Source organism: Diplotaxodon limnothrissa, linkage group LG14 (assembly GCF_057381915.1).
Source record: "Diplotaxodon limnothrissa isolate DT_005_m linkage group LG14, D_limnothrissa_male_GT1.1, whole genome shotgun sequence".
In the NCBI taxonomy this organism is placed as follows: Eukaryota; Metazoa; Chordata; class Actinopteri; order Cichliformes; family Cichlidae; genus Diplotaxodon; species Diplotaxodon limnothrissa.
In genome coordinates this window covers 19459478-19478511 of record NC_140609.1, presented here as the reverse complement: position 1 = coordinate 19478511, position 19034 = coordinate 19459478, and the positions used below count along the sequence as shown (strand labels likewise).

The 19034-nt window shown below is 45.0% G+C and overlaps 1 protein-coding gene across 1 annotated transcript in view; it reads right to left on the bottom strand.

Annotated features, from left to right (window-relative positions):
- grm5b (glutamate receptor, metabotropic 5b) overlaps positions 1-19034 on the bottom strand; it is an 81522-nt gene that overhangs the window by 14517 nt on the left and 47971 nt on the right. Inside the window, exons 6-8 of the mRNA XM_085371581.1 lie at positions 2854-3089; positions 1956-2077; positions 26-150 (exon numbers count right to left, since the gene is read on the bottom strand). Coding sequence (XP_085227707.1) covers positions 26-150; positions 1956-2077; positions 2854-3089 — 483 coding nt within the window. The remainder of the gene's footprint in view (positions 1-25; positions 151-1955; positions 2078-2853; positions 3090-19034) is intronic.

Sequence of the window (19034 nt, the reverse complement as noted above, 5' to 3'; positions counted from 1 at the left end):
TCTCTGCACAGTTTAAAGCACCTACCTGCCGGGTGAGTCTCCGTTTTCATCAAATAAGATTCCTTCCCCTGACACACCGGTGAAGTTGGTTTTCATCAAAAAGTCCAGAAGTCTAGCCCCATCAATGGGTCGCATGGCATCGCACAGGCCCTTAAAACACATAGATGGTCATGTTGCACCCAGAAAAACAGTTATGACCATCAACTTTAACAACATAAATTTCCATAATTTTATGGAAGTAAATTGTGTACAACTGGCCTTTCAATTAATTATTATTCTCAAAACATGTTCACTGTACTTTGGAAGCAACACAATGTAAAGATAAAATTTAACCAATCAGCTGTTGAGGTGAGTCGGCTCGCCACATTCTAGAAAAAGTGAGGACAGTGTGGCAGTATGGTTTCCTATGCAGTGCCTATTCTATGCAAGCCAAACAGTGCAACATTTTCACAATCATCTCATAAAGTTTAGTTAAAATTAAGCCCATGTTGACATTTTTGCATTAATGAATTTTAAGTCATCCCCACAAAGTATGTAGAGGTGAAGCAGCACCGGCGTTTGGTGCCAAAAATACAGAATCGTGCTGCTCTATACTTAAAATTTAGCATTTTGTTTTCTGAATTTCTAAGTGAATATGAAGTTTGACATATACTATCAGTGTTTGGCATCATTTTAATTTACATTTTCCTGAATAAATGCAAAGTGTTGTCCAAAGTCTATTATATTTCCATGTAAACCTCTTTTTAAAAAAAAGTTCTTGGGTAGTGATGTAGCTCGCAAATTTGAGCTGCTGTGCCAAATTCTGAAATACTACTGCAGGAGCCTTGGTTCAAGTGTCTCCCTCCCTTCTCTCCTGTCCACTTAGTGTCCTGTCAAAACTAAAGCCTAAAAAGAGCCCCAAAATAAAATCTTACAAAAAGGTCAGCTTTCCTTGTTCGGTTCCTTCCTTTCTTTGAAACATGACAGCTAGAGGCTTGCTCAAGCAAATACACTTGCATTTTTCACCTTTTATTAGCTGCGCCTCAATTTTCTAGCAAAACATTGCTTACTAAGTAGTGTGCTGAAAGTTGGAATCGTGGCATCAGAACTAAGTGATAGCGTCAGACGTCAAACTGTTATTGTAAGCAAAGAAAGACTAAGTGTGCATTAGATTATGGCTAGACCTGAGGTCTGAGAGGGGGTGTATGGCATTTGACTTGTTCAGAGCACAATCAGGACATCATCAGAACATCAGCACAACAAGCTTTGTTTGCTAAGAGATGAAAAAGTAACTTCATCACAGTAACACAGTGCTGTGTGTGGAGATGCAAACAGGAAATAATTAATATATTAATTAATTTTCTTTACCTGTTAGAGTATGGGATGTATTTGCACAAATCTTTAGAGCTTTAAATACCAAATGCAAACTAGGACAGGACCTAAAATGTAACCATTTTACATCTAATTCTTATCCTTTCGTCCTTTTCCATTAGTCTTGCTAAGCTGGTGGTCTGTTTTGGTGAGTTTGCTGAGAGTCTCTTATATGTAATCACCATAGAAACTGCTCGATCAGCCCAGTTTAACCTGCAGGAGTTTGTGAAAGCTCCTGTAACATGTTTTACTTTTGCAGCGGAAATAAATATATGTTTGGGGAAAACAGCTGTCACAGATAATGAGCTCAAAAAATAGTCTGAAAATAGTAAAGTAACTGCTCCACAGGCACTGCTGAAACCCTTCAGAAATCTCAGCAAGACCTTGGAGAAGGATCTTTACTGGTGTTCCCAGACTTTTGGATACCAACTTACATAATGTGATAACAAGTCAAAAATGGGCCGCGTGGCAACTGTACCATGGCATCAATACTTAGGCTCTGTAAGTCCTGCTATTTTCCCTCTCCATCTCTTCATTACCCTCATTTTGTCTGTAGTATTGTCTTAGTGTACCCCTCCTTATTCATCCACCAGAGCAGCACCTACCTTGTAACCTGGGCAGAGTGACCGTTGCATGTTATGCAGGCCATATGCCATTGAGTAGATGGCGTTAATGACAAATCCCATCTTAGTGTCCTGTGCATATTGCTGCCGAAGTGACTCTCGCTCTGCAGAGGTGAAGGGGTAGAGTTGGGGGAAATGGACAGTTGGGTTAGTGAGGAACAGTAGGTAGAAAAAAGGCAAACATATCAGAGAAACTCTTAATATCCCCTTTAGGTTTTATGAAAAAACTGTCCCCGCCAAACATCAAAGACCGCTGTCATTCCTCTTCCTCATCAGTTACTTTCCACCTCCGTGTCTCATTTTCTTTCTGTCTCTGTCTGTGTCCTGTTCATTTGTATTTCACGTCCCATTTCATTAGAATACATGAGACACGGGTCCCTTTGATGCTACGCTCACACACTGTTTTGCCTATGAATGGGGGGAAAGGAACAGAGAGAGAAAGACATGGGGGCGGATAGAAGCTGAAAATAAAGGGTGGGTTCACTCACAGCCACACGAGATGGCTGCAGATGAACCGGAAAGCTCTGTGCATCCATGTGGTCTGTGTGTAGGTGTGTGACTGTGTGTTCACACATTCTCTTTGTTTGTTATTTGCATTAACAGCAGCCATTACAAAAACCTATCAAAAGAAATGCAGATTGGTACTGTGGCCTGTTATGCAGACTCAAAACAATATATGTTGTCTGCCAACAATACAGCCTCTCTTTTCTTTCAGTATTCAAGCACAGCTGTAAATTTCTGGTGTTATCCCTTATGTGAGTAAAGGGACTTGACCAATAACAAACCTAATGTAAACTATAGTAACTTTACCATTAAAAATGTTCAAGTGCAATAACGGCAGTCTATTTTTGACTGTATTTCTATTTCTGTCTGTACTTACTGCTGCAGGTGCGGTTGTACTTGCTGTTCTCCTGGGTGTGACCTTTTAGTCGACACTGAAAGCGATGCTGCCAGAACTCTGGAAACCAAGGGTTTCTGTGATTGTTTTCAGGACGAAGTTTAAGGTAGTATTCATCAAACCATTTCACGTCAGCCGACTGGAGCTTGATGGTAATCCCGCCGGCCGCTTCCTTAACATAGCCATCTGTCACATCATACCTGTCCGCCCATCCATCACTGCAGAGATACAAATAAAATGATGACTAGAATTAATTCAGTCCAATTATCTGTGCTCCACTTTTTCACATCCAAACAGGATTTAATTTTTGGGTAACAGATGTCAATAATATGAGAGAAGACCAACGTCAAACATCAAAATCAAAACAGACAAGCAAGAAGGCCCTGCAGGAACACCACAATACTGCACAAAAGCAGAGGAGGAGTTCTTGTAGAGTACAGTATCTCCACATTTGGTGCATTTTTTTTGTGCCAAGACAGCCAAAATGCAGCTCAAGTATGCAAGACTGCAGGAGAAATATTAGGAGAAATGAAAATAATGTCAGTAGTTGATATTATCACAATACTACCACAGAGTTATTTCCCACGATCACTTTGGAGTTTGGACAGTTTTTCATGTCATCTAATTCCATTAAATCACACAGAGAATGGCCATTTCTGCACTGCACAGTTACATCCTGATTGTTTGATTTTAAAATCCAGTGTGGTGGTGTACAGAGGCAAGTCTCACTGCCCAAAAATGTATAAATCTAACTGTATATACATGTGCTATCAAGGAAGCTTCTAATGAATCTTGTACTGGTCCTTTATTTCCCCTCGTAGTTGAGCTCCTGCGTATTTATTTATTTATTTGGCCTTTTTCAGCTTTATTTGTCAGACGCAGTGAGGCGAGGCCAGGAAAGCAGGGGCAGAGAGAGGAGGGGGAAGACATGCAGCAAAGGACTGTGGGTTGGACTCGAACCCAGGCCGGCCGCTCTTAGCCGTACGGCATGTGGCCACCATTTTAGTGCACAGAGCTAAACTGGCGCCAAGCTCCAGTGTTTTTAATGCCGAATAGAACCATGACTGAAATCCTCATAGAAACTCCTCCACTATAGGCTTTTGACTTCACCAGATGCTATCCCAACAAATAAACTGCAGTACAGTCTTTTACAGCTTATGTCAGCTTCCCAAATGTGCCCCATCTACTCAGTCTGCATCATTTCATTTTGTTTACTCTCTCCTTCAGTTTTTGTATTGCCTCTAACTTCTCTCCGCTGACTGTTCACAGTAAATGGCTGCTTATGTCTGAGCGTGGTTCAACTGAAGGTCTCTTCCTGTCAAGAGGAAATTCTTATTCTCGCTTTCACTAAGGTGGGAAGAAGGGTCAAATTGTGGGATTGTCTGGGTTTGCTTAAAATCCAAGGTACCTTTTCACAGCAACCGCAGAGGAAAGTGGGCCATTCGAGTTTTATTATATCTTCACAGCTCAAAATACAGGAAACACTTAGGGGTTTGCAGGTTTAGCTTGAGAGGTAAAGCACAGGGTCAGCACTATGTCACTGTAACAAATAAACCCTTTTTCGCACATCCACACGCAGACACTGTAGATGACATTTACTTTGTAAGTTTCCCAGTTTCCTTGCAGGAATGGAAGAAAAGAAAAAAAAATTGAAACAGAGTGATGGGAAATCAAACTAAAGTCAGAGAAACAGAAATAAAAAAAGAGAACTGCCGTGAAAGCTGGCACAAAACCAACGATTATCAGAGAGACAGATGACAGGGAGGCAGGGAAAGCTTATATCATTATGGACAATGTCCAAAAGTCATTTTATTGCTGAGAAATAGACAGAACTAGGATGCACAGACACATAAACACACACGCATGCATACGCCAGCCGGGCTCAGAGACGATCTAGGTCAAATGGAGTATTTTGGCTGCAGCTCAGCAGCAATGCCTCGTCAGACACCAGCAAGACGAATATAACTTCCTCACAATGCACATACATAAACTGTGGAGACATATCGCTGCATTTTGCATTTTTTGGAGGAGATTTGGGTTTACTGTTCCTCAAGGAGGAACAGATGGCAAAGTGAGTGTGTCTGTGTGTGTGTGAGAGAGCAAGATAAAGAGAGAGAAGTGGATGTGAATGACAAATCCTCTCTCGTCCTTTCACAACTACACCCAACAAGGCCTCAAGCAAGACAACGATCTTTCTTTCTTCCTTCCTTCCTTCATTCTTCCCTTCTTATTTTTTTCTCTCTCTGAGCCTCCGGAGAACAAAACTCATTTTCTCCAACAGCATTCCTTGCAGTGTCTGTCTGCCATCAAGCGCATTCCCCCTTTTTTTTATTCTCTCTGTTGTTGCTGTCACCTCCTGCCATGTGGCTGTTGTTATAAATCAAGGTAGAAACATTTCTAGATTGCAATCCATTACATTAAACTTACAAATATAAGTGCACAAGGGTGCAATGTGTGGTGTTCTATTGGCATGAAAGGGCTGGGGGTTGATGTGCTTCTATGAGGAAAGCTTGTTAACCTCTTTTAATGCTTTTATTATAGCTCTTCTAGTTATTATTTTGGTTATATGAAATTAACCAGAACAATGGATGTTTGTTTGATGTCCATTTTCATTGAAATATGGTGTTATGGGTTTCATTTAACAAAATAAATGAATAAATAAATGAATCAAACTTCCAGTGACACACAGAATAACCAGCCATGGAATATCTACCAATTTCATACCAGATTGTTGTAAACATCACATTTTAACTCGATTTGAGATCATGTGTCTTTAAAATAACTCCATAAAAAGTGAAAGTCAGTGGAGCTGAATTTTGGCCGCTGACTGCAGTAAATGTTTGTCTATGGTGCCATGCAGAGGATGAGGGATCGATGAACAGCTCCCCTGCGGCATGAAATGAAAGGATTTGGGATATTTATGTGAGATTTTTCCTCCTGGACTTTGTTTAACATAGTGTTGTACTGACATTATGACACACAGCAGGTTCCAAAGCAAGACAGCAAGACAGCAAGAAAGAAAGAAAGAAAGAAAGAAAGAAAGAAAGAAAGAAAGAAAGAAAGAAAGAAGAGACTGACAGGCAGGCGAGTGAAATCACAGAAGTAGAAAGAGACATGCCGAGGTAAACAATCAATGATCATTAATCAGCACCATCTAATCCTCATCTCATCAATGGGTTTCTCCTTTTTTCTCTGACACAGGTTTTTTTTCCCCTCATCTGTCTTTTTTTTCTTGCCTCCTCTCATTATCGCCTCACCTTCAGCTTTCCCTTGAGCCCCTTTGCTCTGCTTTTCTATCCTGTTCTTTTTTATTCTCCGGCTCTGTCACATTCCACTGCAGCCATCTGTAATTATGTGCCTCTCACTCTCTCTTTTTTATGCCTTTTTTGCCTCACCGACTTCATTTTCTTACTTTTCTTTCCATAGATAACGCCCATACTTTCAATACATAATTACTTGTTAATACACAGGCACATTTCTCTCATTATTCTTCATGTTTAGCAATTATACTTTCCTCCTTTCCTTCTTTAACTTGCCACCACTTTGGTAACTTTCCAGGTCACACCTGCAGCTCCCCAAAAAAATTTTGCAACATGCACACTCTTCCATTAATCATCCTCCAATGTTAAGTAATGGACATGGAAACTTGTGGTTAATTATAATTAAGTATGTATTTTAAAGGTTTTTGCGTACAAAACTTACAATGCTCACAAATACTCAATGTCTCCCCCTCCGAGTGCACAGCATGTATCCAGACATGATAGCTAGTCAAACTTCCCCTATGCTTTTGGTAGCATGTCTAGTTTCAGTGCAGCCACTGTTCTTGTTATGCTACCTACCGCCAACCACATGAAACTCACAAATCCCCTGTAGATCATTGGTTAAATGATCACCAAGCAATATTTGTTTGTGCGGACCTGCCATAACTGTGGGGGACTAGTCCAACCGGAATAGTATGGTGGGGGGAGTTTTGTTCTTCCGGGGCGGTCTGTGTGTTTTGTCATGTGCTGGAGTACGCATTAAAAGTTTTACAGCGGACTAACATCGAGAGTGATTATTAGCTCGTCGCATCACACGAGAGTGCTACATGGTGTCAGAAGACGGTACGGACGTCACGCCAGCACGTATGTTTATATCCCTGTCGGGGTACCGCACTGCTTATTGTGCGCTGTATCGGATTAGCCGCTAAAGAAAAAAGAAGTCGCCCCATCATGGCGGACGGATTTCGCAGACCTGACCCTCTGGTTTTTGATGAGAACATTGCCGAGAATTGGCGTGTTTTTGAAAGGGAGTATGATATTTTCATCGCCGCTGCTCACTCTGACAAGCCGGCGAAGACAAGGGCTTACATTCTCCTGAATATTGCTGGACCAGACGCCATTGAACGAGAACGCTCGTTCGTTTATGCTCCTGCCGTTCGCGCAGCTGGTGCAGATGGAGAGATACTCACTGCTGCTGAGTCCAGAGAGGATCCAGAGTGTTTGAAGGCAAAATTTCGAGAAATCTGCAATCCTCAACACAACAGGACGATGGAAAGATATAGATTCCACACCAGAAATCAGAAGCCAGGTGAGACACTTGAATCATTCATCAGTGATTTAAAGATCAAGGCTAAATGTTGTCACTTTGGGGACCTCACTGACGAGATGCTCAGTGATCGTATCGTCTGTGGTGTCATTAGCGACACGTTGAGAAAGGCTCTGCTAAGAGACAGCGAGCTAACACTTGCTAAAGCTATCTCGGTGTGTCGAATACACGAAATGACTGAAAAAAACAGCAAGACACTAGCAACACAAGCTACCAGTGTCGACGCAGTAAAGCCCATTCTGAACAGCAAGCACAAGCCGAAGCCCCTTTCATTCCCACAGACTGTCACCAATTGCTCCAATTGTGGAGGCAGCCACGCGGCCAAGCGAGACAAGTGTCCAGCATTTGGACAACAGTGTCACAACTGTAAAAAACTGAATCACTACAAAAGTTGCTGCAAGTCTAAACCACGCAGCCATCACAGAGCCCCTAACAGACAGACTGCAAGGCGGCTTGTGAACGAATTAACAGTGAGTGAGCCACCACTTCAAGATGAAACGTTTTACGTGGATGGTGTAGAGCTTGACAGACAGATTGACTGCATCCACGCTAAAGCTAATAAAAAAGATGAGGGATTTGTCACAATACACATAAATGGCGTGCCCACAGAGATGAAAGTAGATACGGGAGCGAAATGCAACGTCATGTCACTCAAGACTTTCGAAACAGTGAATGGCGGAAGACAGACTGTTAAACAAGAGAATCCTGTGAGCCTTGTTGCCTATGGAGGCACGAGAATTCAGACCACTGGAACTGTTACACTCCCTTGTTGCTTAAAGAAGCAGTGTCACACGTTGCCTTTCTTTTTGGTGGATAGAGAAGTGCAACCGCTGCTAGGATTTCGAGCATGCATGGAAATGGGCATTGTGAAAATGAGCCCTGAGGTCCACCAGATCAGCACAGAAAGCAGCACAGATTTCAGCTCCCACATATTCACACAATACCATGACCTGTTCAGAGATGAACTGGGGGAACTTCCAGTCACATACTCAATGATACTAGACCCTGATGTGCAGCCTGTGGTCCGTCCAGCCCACCGCATCCCCATCGCGATGCAGGAAAGAGTCAAAGCTGAACTTGAACGCATGCAACGCATCGGCGTTGTAACACCAGTCACCGAGCCTACTGACTGGGTGTCCTCAATGGTGGCAGCACACAAGAAAGACAAGCATGAGATCAGACTGTGCATAAATCCAAAAGACCTCAACACAGCACTGAAAAGACCCCATCACCCAATGCGTAGCGTTGAGGAAGTGGCAGCACAGATGTCAGGAGCAACAGTGTTCTCAGTGCTAGATGCAAAAAACTCCTTCTGGCAAATAAAGCTCGACGAGAAATCCTCAATGCTGACCACATTCAGCACCCCATTTGGGCGATACAGGTTTCTGCGGATGCCCTTTGGTATCAACTCAGCCAGTGAGGTGTTCCAGCGCTCCATGGAACAGCTGTTTACCGGTTACCCGTGCTCTGTCATCGTGGATGACATCATCATCGGAGGACACGGAGTGGCCGAACATGATGCCAACCTAAAAAAAGTGCTGACACGTGCTCGAGAGATCAAACTCAGGCTAAACCCTGACAAGTGCAAATTTCGCCTAGATCAAGTGTCATATGTGGGCCACATCTTCACAAGGGACGGTCTAAAAGCAGACCCCTCCAAAACCACAGCAGTAGGAGCAATGCCAGTGCCCACGGATGTCACGTCGCTACAGCGCTTCCTCGGTATGGTTAATTACCTTGGGAAATACATACCGAACCTTAGTGAGATTGCCGCACCCCTAAGGAAACTAACCCACAAAGAGACTGCGTGGTGCTGGTTCCCACAGCACCAAGAGGCTTTCGACCACCTCAAATCATGCCTCTCCAGCCCGCCAGTATTGGCGTATTACAACGTCAAGGAGCCAGTCACACTGACATGTGATGCATCATGCTATGGGCTGGGTGCCGCGTGTTTGCAAAATGGCAGACCAGTGGCCTTCGCCTCGCGTGCTCTCACTGACACAGAGACGCGATATGCTCAAATAGAGAAGGAGCTCCTCGCCGTGGTGTTTGCCTGCACGAAGTTCAAAGATTATGTCTATGGCAAAGCAACAATCATTGAAACCGACCACCAGCCCCTGGTGACCATAATGAAAAAGCCAATCCATGCCGCCCCTGCCCGGCTCCAGAGGATGTTACTGCGACTACAGAGTTACGACATCAGTCTGGTCTACAAAAAGGGGAAATACATGTATCTAGCCGACACCCTTTCAAGAGCCCCGCTTGCCCCGTTATCACGCTGCCCGGTCGAACACACTGATTATGAAGTGATGACAGTGAGCTACATCTCCACTGCTCGCCTGGAGGAGCTAAGACAGCACACAGCACAAGATGATGTGCTACAAGCGCTCAGCACAGTCATTCAGCGAGGGTGGCCCAGCAGAGAGAGCCAAGTCCAGCCCGCACTGGCTCCGTTTTTTCCATATAGAGATGAGCTCAGCATGGAGGATGGGATCATCATGAAAAGCCACAAAACTGTCATTCCCCAGTCCCTGCACAAAGAGTACATCAACATCGTACACAAAGGCCATCCAGGTACCGAAGCAACCAAGCGCAGAGCTAGGAGTGTAATTTTTTGGCCAGCAATGTCAAAAGACATCGCAGAAGAGCTGCTCTCTTGCACTGTGTGTAACAGCACTAAGACACATCAGCAGAGAGAACCGCTACAACTGCACCCTGTTCCAGACCTCCCATGGTCAACGGTGGCTGCTGACATTTTTACCTGGCATGGAAAACAATACCAGGTCCTTGTAGATTCCTATTCAGGATGGATTGAGATTGACCTTCTCCGTGACTTGACCACAGCAGCGGTCATTTCCAAGCTAAAGAGACACTTTTCAGTTCATGGCACACCGCACACGCTCCTCACTGACAATGGCAGACAATACACTAGTCAACAGTTTGTTGATTTCGCAAAACAGTGGGACTTCACCCATTCAACCAGCAGCCCAGAGTTTCCACAGTCAAACGGTCTTGCTGAGAGAGCGGTGCGCAGTGCAAAACAGCTCATGGAAAAATCTCACCGAGATGGAACCGATGTGTTTCTTGACCTCCTAAACCTTAGAAACATTCCCCGTGACACACAACTAGGCTCCCCTGCTGAACGCCTCATGTCTCGTCAGACACGCGCGGGCATTCCTGTGTGCAGCAAGCTGTTGGCACCCATTGCAAAAGACACAGGACAGATCCGTGACCGACTTCGCGACAAAAGACTCGGACTGAAGCGTCACTATGATAAGTCCAGTCGCACGCTACAGCCGTTGCAAGAAGGACAAGTGGTCCGCGTGCAGACAGAGAAAGGCTACGACAAGCTGGGAATTGTGGAAAGGAAGAGCAAGGAGCCACGATCCTACATCATTCAGGTCGGTGGAAGAACCTACAGGAGGAATCGCCGCCACATCCTCCCAGTGGCAGAACCGCCTCCGCCACCACTCCATGACTATGACCCTGAGTGCCAGGACACTAACCATTCTACAATGGACAGTTCCACACTCACACCGCAATCACACACACGCTCAAACGAAGATTCACAAAACACATCCTCTCCTCAGCCCCAACCTGCTGTGCAGGTGCCCGGCCAGAACATTGTGAACCAGACACCATACACTACACGTGCAGGTCGCATCTGCAGACCCAACCCAAGATACACGTAAATGGAAAACACTAGGATGCCTTAGGTGTAATCAGTTTGTTGTCAGTATGTTGAAATATGATGCTTGCTATTTGCATTTTTCATAATTGCTGTTATGTTAAGGTGTGGGGTTACTCCGAGCAAAAAAACATTGTTACCGGTAAGTTAAAGTTGTGTTAAGAAGCACTGTTTAGAGACTTGTGAGTGAATTAGTTTTGTTAGGTGCTACCAGCTAAATGGGGAGGATGTAGATCATTGGTTAAATGATCACCAAGCAATATTTGTTTGTGCGGACCTGCCATAACTGTGGGGGACTAGTCCAACCGGAATAGTATGGTGGGGGGAGTTTTGTTCTTCCGGGGCGGTCTGTGTGTTTTGTCATGTGCTGGAGTACGCATTAAAAGTTTTACAGCGGACTAACATCGAGAGTGATTATTAGCTCGTCGCATCACACGAGAGTGCTACATCCCCTATTTCTAAGAGGACGTGCTTCAGCTGTGGGATTAAATCGCTGAAATCAGATGATTCTCTTTTATACACCCCATATTTATAAGCAAGAAAATTTTTAAAGCAGCATTCATGATTGTATGGGGGGTGCATTAATGCCCCTCGGCATAGGTAGCACACCCATTAATGCTGAATGATAAATCCAGGATTTGGGGCAAAGTATGGTGCCATCCAGATGACAACTTTTTTTTTCTTTTAATTTGGCCCAGAAAATACCCGTCCACATTCTCCATGTATTACAAAACAAAAATGGAAAATCTCTGGCTTTCCATACTCCTATGGTTTACTGCAAATGTGCTCTAGCATCTGCTAGCACCAAAATGAGGAAAACTAAAATGTAAAATGAAAAGTTTGCTTGCTTTCAACTATTTTGACGAGTGAACTTGTTTGGTTTAACGCAGTGCTGAGTTCTGTTCTGAATTTCAAATATGAATTTTGAATACTGTAATTCATGAAAACCCTTAAATTTCTTTGCTGTTTTGCATCACACTTTATCCTGAAACTGCTAAACTCATTCTTTCCTCATGAATGTCCTTTTACATACCCAATACTCAATCACATTGCTCGCGTGTTAATAATAGGATAACACAACTTTTCCAGCCTTTCATTGCTCTACCAGCCCAACTTTTGGCTTCACACTCACACTAATGACTGCAGAGGAAAAACAGAAAACAAAGATCTGCAGTGATTTATCAACAAACTTCTAATTGGGCCCTTCAGAAAGCAATATGTTTTGTGAGCTCTCCAGTACAATTGCTGCAAATGATATTTGCTCTGTTCTCTGTCTTGCATAAATAAAATAATAGTTTCTCAGATGGCTAGATGACTCCCACACATTTTGGAAAATGGAAGTTGTCTCCACAAATAACACATTTTCATCCAAATGCCAGATTCCTATTTTTAGTTTTTCACTGAAACATTTTACGGCTGTTCACACGTGCAGTTCACTGTTGTGCTCATGTGCAAACTGTTGTTTCTTTAAACAATATGCAATATCACTTAGCTAATTATTTATTAAGTAGCATTTTTTAATCTGAAAGTAGGGACTATTAATAAAGGACTGAGTTCACATACAGAGCCTGCATTAGACTGCTTTAAGGTGCCTTACATGTGAGATGTGTCACGTTCAATTTTGCTGTGGTGCAGTGATACTTTTGTAACACTGCCTGTTTGGTATCTTGGTGACTTGTTTGTATTAAAGTAGGCTGTAGGCGGAGGCACAGTCGGGTGGAATCTTGGTTCTTTTTCACACTGCAAACTGTAACGTTGTTGTCAAGGACAAGGACATGCTAGAAATAGGTCTTTTTTAAATGACTGTACAGCACCTACATATAATTAATGTGTTAATCTGAATGTTTCAAATACAAATTACTCACAGTCTGCTAAATATTTGTGGATTCCTGATTACTAAGGAGCTGCAGCATGCTAAGAAGCAAACCTGCACATCTTCAACAAGGATATTAGGATCCTTTAACAGAGTGAACTCACTTTGTTCAGGTACAAAGTGCCAGCGATTCATTGCATGGACCACACTGTTCTACAAAGCATGAGAGAAGTTGGTGTGATATGCGATGACTGACACTAGTTTCCAGCACACCCACTGCTAATGTATGGTAATTGATTCATTTCAGTTCCCACCTCATTTGTGAGAGCACAACAGGCAAGCTGCATGCTTCCAATCACAAAACCACCAAAGGTGTGTGAGGTTTGTCATCACTATGTATTTAAAGAAGCTTTGTACTCTTTACTTTCTTGCCAAAAAATGATTAAAGCCTACAGTTTTGAACAAAAACACAAGGATGCACTTGCGATATGCAACTGTACAGGTGACGTCACAAGTCTGTCTGTCTGTCTGTGTCTGACAGACAGACAGATAGACAGATAGTTAAATATATATATTAGTGGTGCAACGGATCACAGTTGATCCATAATCCAAAACTGATCCTACTCCACGGTTCGGCACGCACGTGATCCGAAGATTCGAAAAAGAAGGAAAAAAAGTATGTCTATGGTGTGCGTGGTCAGTCTGTCAAGCGATAGTTATGGCCAGCGCTAGCGGCCCAAGTGGAGGAGCAGAGGAGTTTGCGGCATTTAAGCAGCCCTTTGCTGCCCAGTCCGACTGGGCTAAAGCTATTACAAAAGCTACTGGGTGTTTAGCTGCAGACGGGAGGCCGTATTCCGTTGTGCAAAACAAGGGGTTTAAACTGTGATGAACGTGCTTGAGCCACGCTATGATATCTCGTTCCGCATCCACTTCAGTGACAAGATTGTACCCAGGCATGTATGAGCAGGAAAAGTTTAAAGTTATGGCTGAACTGTCCCAGGCATCTTCTGTTGCCCAACTACAAATGGACCTCCAGGTCAGCGGAAAGCCACGGGACTGTGACCGCTCGTTATATCACAGCGGAGTGGTAGATACAAAGCCCTGTACTGCCCTATATTGCGCCTTAATTTGTTTTTATATAATTGCGTGGAATGAGTCTTGAGTTGAATGTTTTTAATAGGCTAAAAAGACTTAAATAAGTTAATAAGTAAATGTTAAAATGTTGTCTTTTTTTCTTTTTTTTTTGCTGATCCGAAAATTGATCCGATCTGTGAGTTAAAACCGTGATCCGATCCGAACGTGAGATTTTTGATCCATTGCACCACTAATAAATATACAGTATATATATATATATAAAATTCCCCACTCGCCCCTGTGGGCGGTTTATCCTTCAAGCTTCCAGTCCTCTACCAGAGGCCTGGGAGCTTGAGGGTCCTGCGCAGTATCTTAGCTGTTCCCAGGACTGCGCTCTTCTGGACAGAGATCTCCGATGTTTTTCCCGGGATCTGCTGGAGCCACTCGCCTAGTTTGGGAGTCACAGCACCTAGTGCTCCGATTACCACGGGGACCACCTTCACCTTCACCCTCCACATCCTCTCGAGCTCTTCTCTGAGCCCTTGGTATTTCTCAAGCTTCTCGTGTTCCTTCTTCCTGATGTTGCTGTCATTCGGAACCGCTACATCGATCACTACGGCCGTCTTCTTCTGTTTGTCTACCACCACTATGTCTGGTTGGTTAGAAACCACCATTTTGTCCGTCTGTATCTGGAAGTCCCACAGGATCTTAGCTCGGCCATTCTCCATCACCCTTGGGGGCAGCTCCCATTTTGACATCGGCACTTCCAGGTTATATTCGGCACAGATGTTCCTGTACACTATGCCGGCCACTTGGTTATGGCGTTCCATGTATGCCTTGCCTGCTAGCATCTTGCACCCTGCTGTTATGTGCTGGATTATCTCTGGAGCATCTTTACACAGCCTGCACCTGGGGTCTTGCCTGGTGTGATAGACCCCAGCCCCAATAGATCATTCATATATATACACACACATATATATATATATACACACACACACATATATATATATATATATATATATATATATATATATATATATATATATATATATATATATATATATATATATATATATATATATATATATATATGGCAGCAGCAAGCAGCTGGATAGCGTAGTGGTTAGACTACACGCCTTTGGAACAGAGGATCGCAAGTTCGATTCCTGCCTGGGGCGTCTGTATCCAGTAAGGGTCCTAAGGCTAGACCCCCTATGCTAAGCAAGCCTACCGCAGACATGAGCGAGACAGATAAATATGAAGGCATGCCGGCTCGGACGTCGCCCGGATCAACAAGGTCCGCGTCAGGTGTTGAGGAACCAGGGCACCCTGACGAAAAGTGGGCTACTGGAACAAGAAGGCATCGGTGGGCAAGGGACGAAAACAGGGCGTTGTTGGAATGCTACTACGCAAGTAACCCCGGCGGAAGGGGCTACATGAATAGGATGAGGGACCTATGGATTCTTCGATACCCAACATCCACAATGACGGCGAAACAACTAGTAGCTCAGTGTTCCAACATTCGAAAGAAGGGACTGCTCTCACAGCTAGAGATTGACGAGGTACAACACAAATGCTACGGCAAGGAGGAGTCAGGACGCCAGGTCAGGGGGGAGATATCATCACCCCCACCCGAGATTGGGTACATAGCCCCAAGTGCGATAGGAGAAGGATCGTTGAGTGCGAGAGGAACTGACCTGAAAAATAGGATCATGGCCAAGCTTGAAACCTGGATCCCCCGTAGCCGGTTACCAAGATTACGTGAAGTACCCTCAGAAGGTCTGCTAGATGATGTTAATGCAGCACTACGGGCAATACCTACAACCACGATTACCGACACTAACAAGCTGATCTACAATACGGCAGCAGTGATCAGTGAGATGCTTGGCTACAAGTTGAACAGCCACAAGGGGCAGTACCCTCCATGGAGAAGGAGGCTAGAGGGCAAGATCAAAGTAGCACGGAGGGAGGTTAGCCAACTAACGGAGTTGCAGAAAGGTGCGACGAATAAGGTGCCTAAGAAATACAGCAAGCTGTCCATACCTGAGGCCTTGGAAACTGCCAAGCAAAGACTCACAGCCTTGGCCAGCCGCTTGAGGAGGTACACCAGAGAGATAGAAGGCAGGAGAATAAACCAGCTGTTCTCCACAGAACCAGCAAAGGTGTACTCTCAGTGGCAAGGGAACAATAAGAGAACAGCACCACCAAGGCTGGAGACGGAGCAATACTGGAAGAGCATATGGGAGAAGGATGCAACCCATAACGGCAATGCTCAGTGGCTAGTGGATCTGAGGGCAGACCACAGCGACCTCCCTGAACAGGGTCCAGTAACCATCACAGTGGCAGATATCCAAGAAAGGGTCTCCAGTATGAAGAGTTGGACAGCACCAGGGCCCGACATGGTTCACGCCTACTGGCTGAAGAAGCTGACTGCACTCCACGAGCGTCTGGCAGCACAAATGAACCAGCTGCTAGTTAACGAGAGACACCCGGAATGGCTAACTGAAGGCCGGACGGTCCTGATCCCCAAGGACCCCAAGAAGGGACCGGTCCCCTCCAACTACCGACCAATAACCTGCCTCAGTACTACATGGAAGCTCCTGTCAGGCATCATATCGGCTAAGATGAACAGGCACATGGGTCAATACATGAGCGGGACACAGAAAGGAATTGGCAAGAATACCAGAGGCGCAAAACACCAGCTACTGGTAGACAGAACAATCAGCCGAGACTGCAAGACCAGACTGACCAACCTGTGCACTGCCTGGATTGATTACAAGAAGGCCTATGACTCAATGCCCCACAGCTGGATACTGGAATGCCTAGAATTGTACAAGATCAATGGGACCCTAAGAGCCTTCATCGGGAACTCAATGGGGATGTGGCGTACAACACTAGAGGCCAACTCCAAGCCCATAGCACAAGTTACCATCAAGTGCGGGATCTACCAAGGAGATGCTCTGTCCCCACTGCTGTTCTGCATAGGCCTGAACCCCCTCAGTGAGATCATTAACAAGACTGGCTACGGATACCGACTACGGAACGGAGCAGTTGTCAGCCACCTCCTGTACATGGATGACATCAAGCTGTATGCCAAGAGTGAACGAGACATCGATTCACTGATCCACACTACCAGGCTATACAGCAATGACATTGGAATGTCGTTCGGACTGGAGAAGTGTAGTCGGATGGTAACAAAGAGAGGGAAGGTAGTCAGAACTGAGGGGATTGAACTACCAGAAGGCAACATTGCAGACATAGAGGACAGTTACAAGTACCTGGGGATCCCGCAGGCAAATGGGAACCATGAAGAGGCCGCTAGAAAGGCTGCAACCACCAAGTACCTGCAGAGGGTCAGGCAAGTCCTGAGGAGTCAGCTGAATGGTAAGAACAAGATCCGGGCCATCAACACATACGCCCTGCCCGTGATCAGGTACCCTGCTGGGGTAATAGGCTGGCCAAAGGAGGAGATAGAAGCCACTGACATAAAGACAAGAAAGCTCCTGACCATGCATGGAGGGTTTCACCCCAAGTCCAGCACCCTGAGGCTGTACGCTAAGCGGAAGGAAGGGGGCCGGGGACTGGTGAGTGTCAGCACCACAGTCCAGGATGAGACAAGGAACATCCAAGAATACATTGGGAAGATGGCCCCAACTGACCGAGTGCTCAGTGAATACCTCAGGCAGCAGAAACCCAAGAAAGAGGAGGGAGACGAGGAACCATCATGGAAGGACAGGCCCCTGCACGGTATGTACCACCGGCAGATAGAGGAGGTGGCTGATATCCAGAAATCCTACCAGTGGCTGGACAAAGCTGGACTGAAAGACAGCACAGAGGCACTAATCATGGCAGCACAAGAACAAGCTCTGAGCACAAGATCCATAGAGGCTGGGGTCTATCACACCAGGCAAGACCCCAGGTGCAGGCTGTGTAAAGATGCCCCAGAGACAATCCAGCACATAACAGCAGGGTGCAAGATGCTAGCAGGCAAGGCATACATGGAACGCCATAACCAAGTGGCCGGCATAGTGTACAGGAACATCTGTGCCGAGTATAACCTGGAAGTCCCGAGGTCAAAATGGGAGATGCCCCCAAGGGTGGTGGAGAATGACCGAGCTAAGATCCTGTGGGACTTCCAGATACAGACGGACAAAATGGTGGTGGCTAACCAACCGGACATAGTGGTGGTAGACAAACAGAAGAAGACGGCCGTAGTGATCGATGTAGCGGTTCCGAATGACAGCAATATCAGGAAGAAGGAACACGAGAAGCTGGAGAAATACCAAGGGCTCAGAGAAGAGCTGGAGAGGATGTGGAGGGTGAAGGTAACGGTGGTCCCCGTGGTAATCGGAGCACTAGGTGCGGTGACTCCCAAGCTAGGCGAGTGGCTCCAGCAGATCCCGGGAATAACATCGGAGATCTCTGTCCAGAAGAGCGCAGTCCTGGGAACAGCTAAGATACTGCGCAGGACCCTCAAGCTCCCAGGCCTCTGGTAGAGGACCCGAGCTTGAAGGATAAACCGCCCGCAGGGGCGTGCTGGGTGTTTTTTTATATATATATATATATATATATATATATATATATATATATATATGCGTGTGTGTGTGTGTGTGCGTGAAGAGTAAAAACTGATTATGTGCATACCTGTAGATGTATCTGTAAAAACACAGTAATTGTAAACAGTAGTATCATACATCAGGCTGATCAATCACTCTATTTTTGATCACAATGGCTGTTTTACATGACATCCTCGCTCTGCCTCTCTCCACATGTCTAGGAGCCGAAGGCCGTCGCCATGGTTTCCAGCCCACGCTCAACCTGCCGTCTGTACTTTGCGTCTCATTAGAAGCACACTGGATTTTAAGTGTATGCACACACGCACACGCACACACACTTTTCTATTCACTATTCAATTAACATCAGGCACCCCATCTCTACCAATATTGGAAATGCTATTTGCATAACCGTACAGTATGCCAGTGTTGTAGGCCACTGCACCAC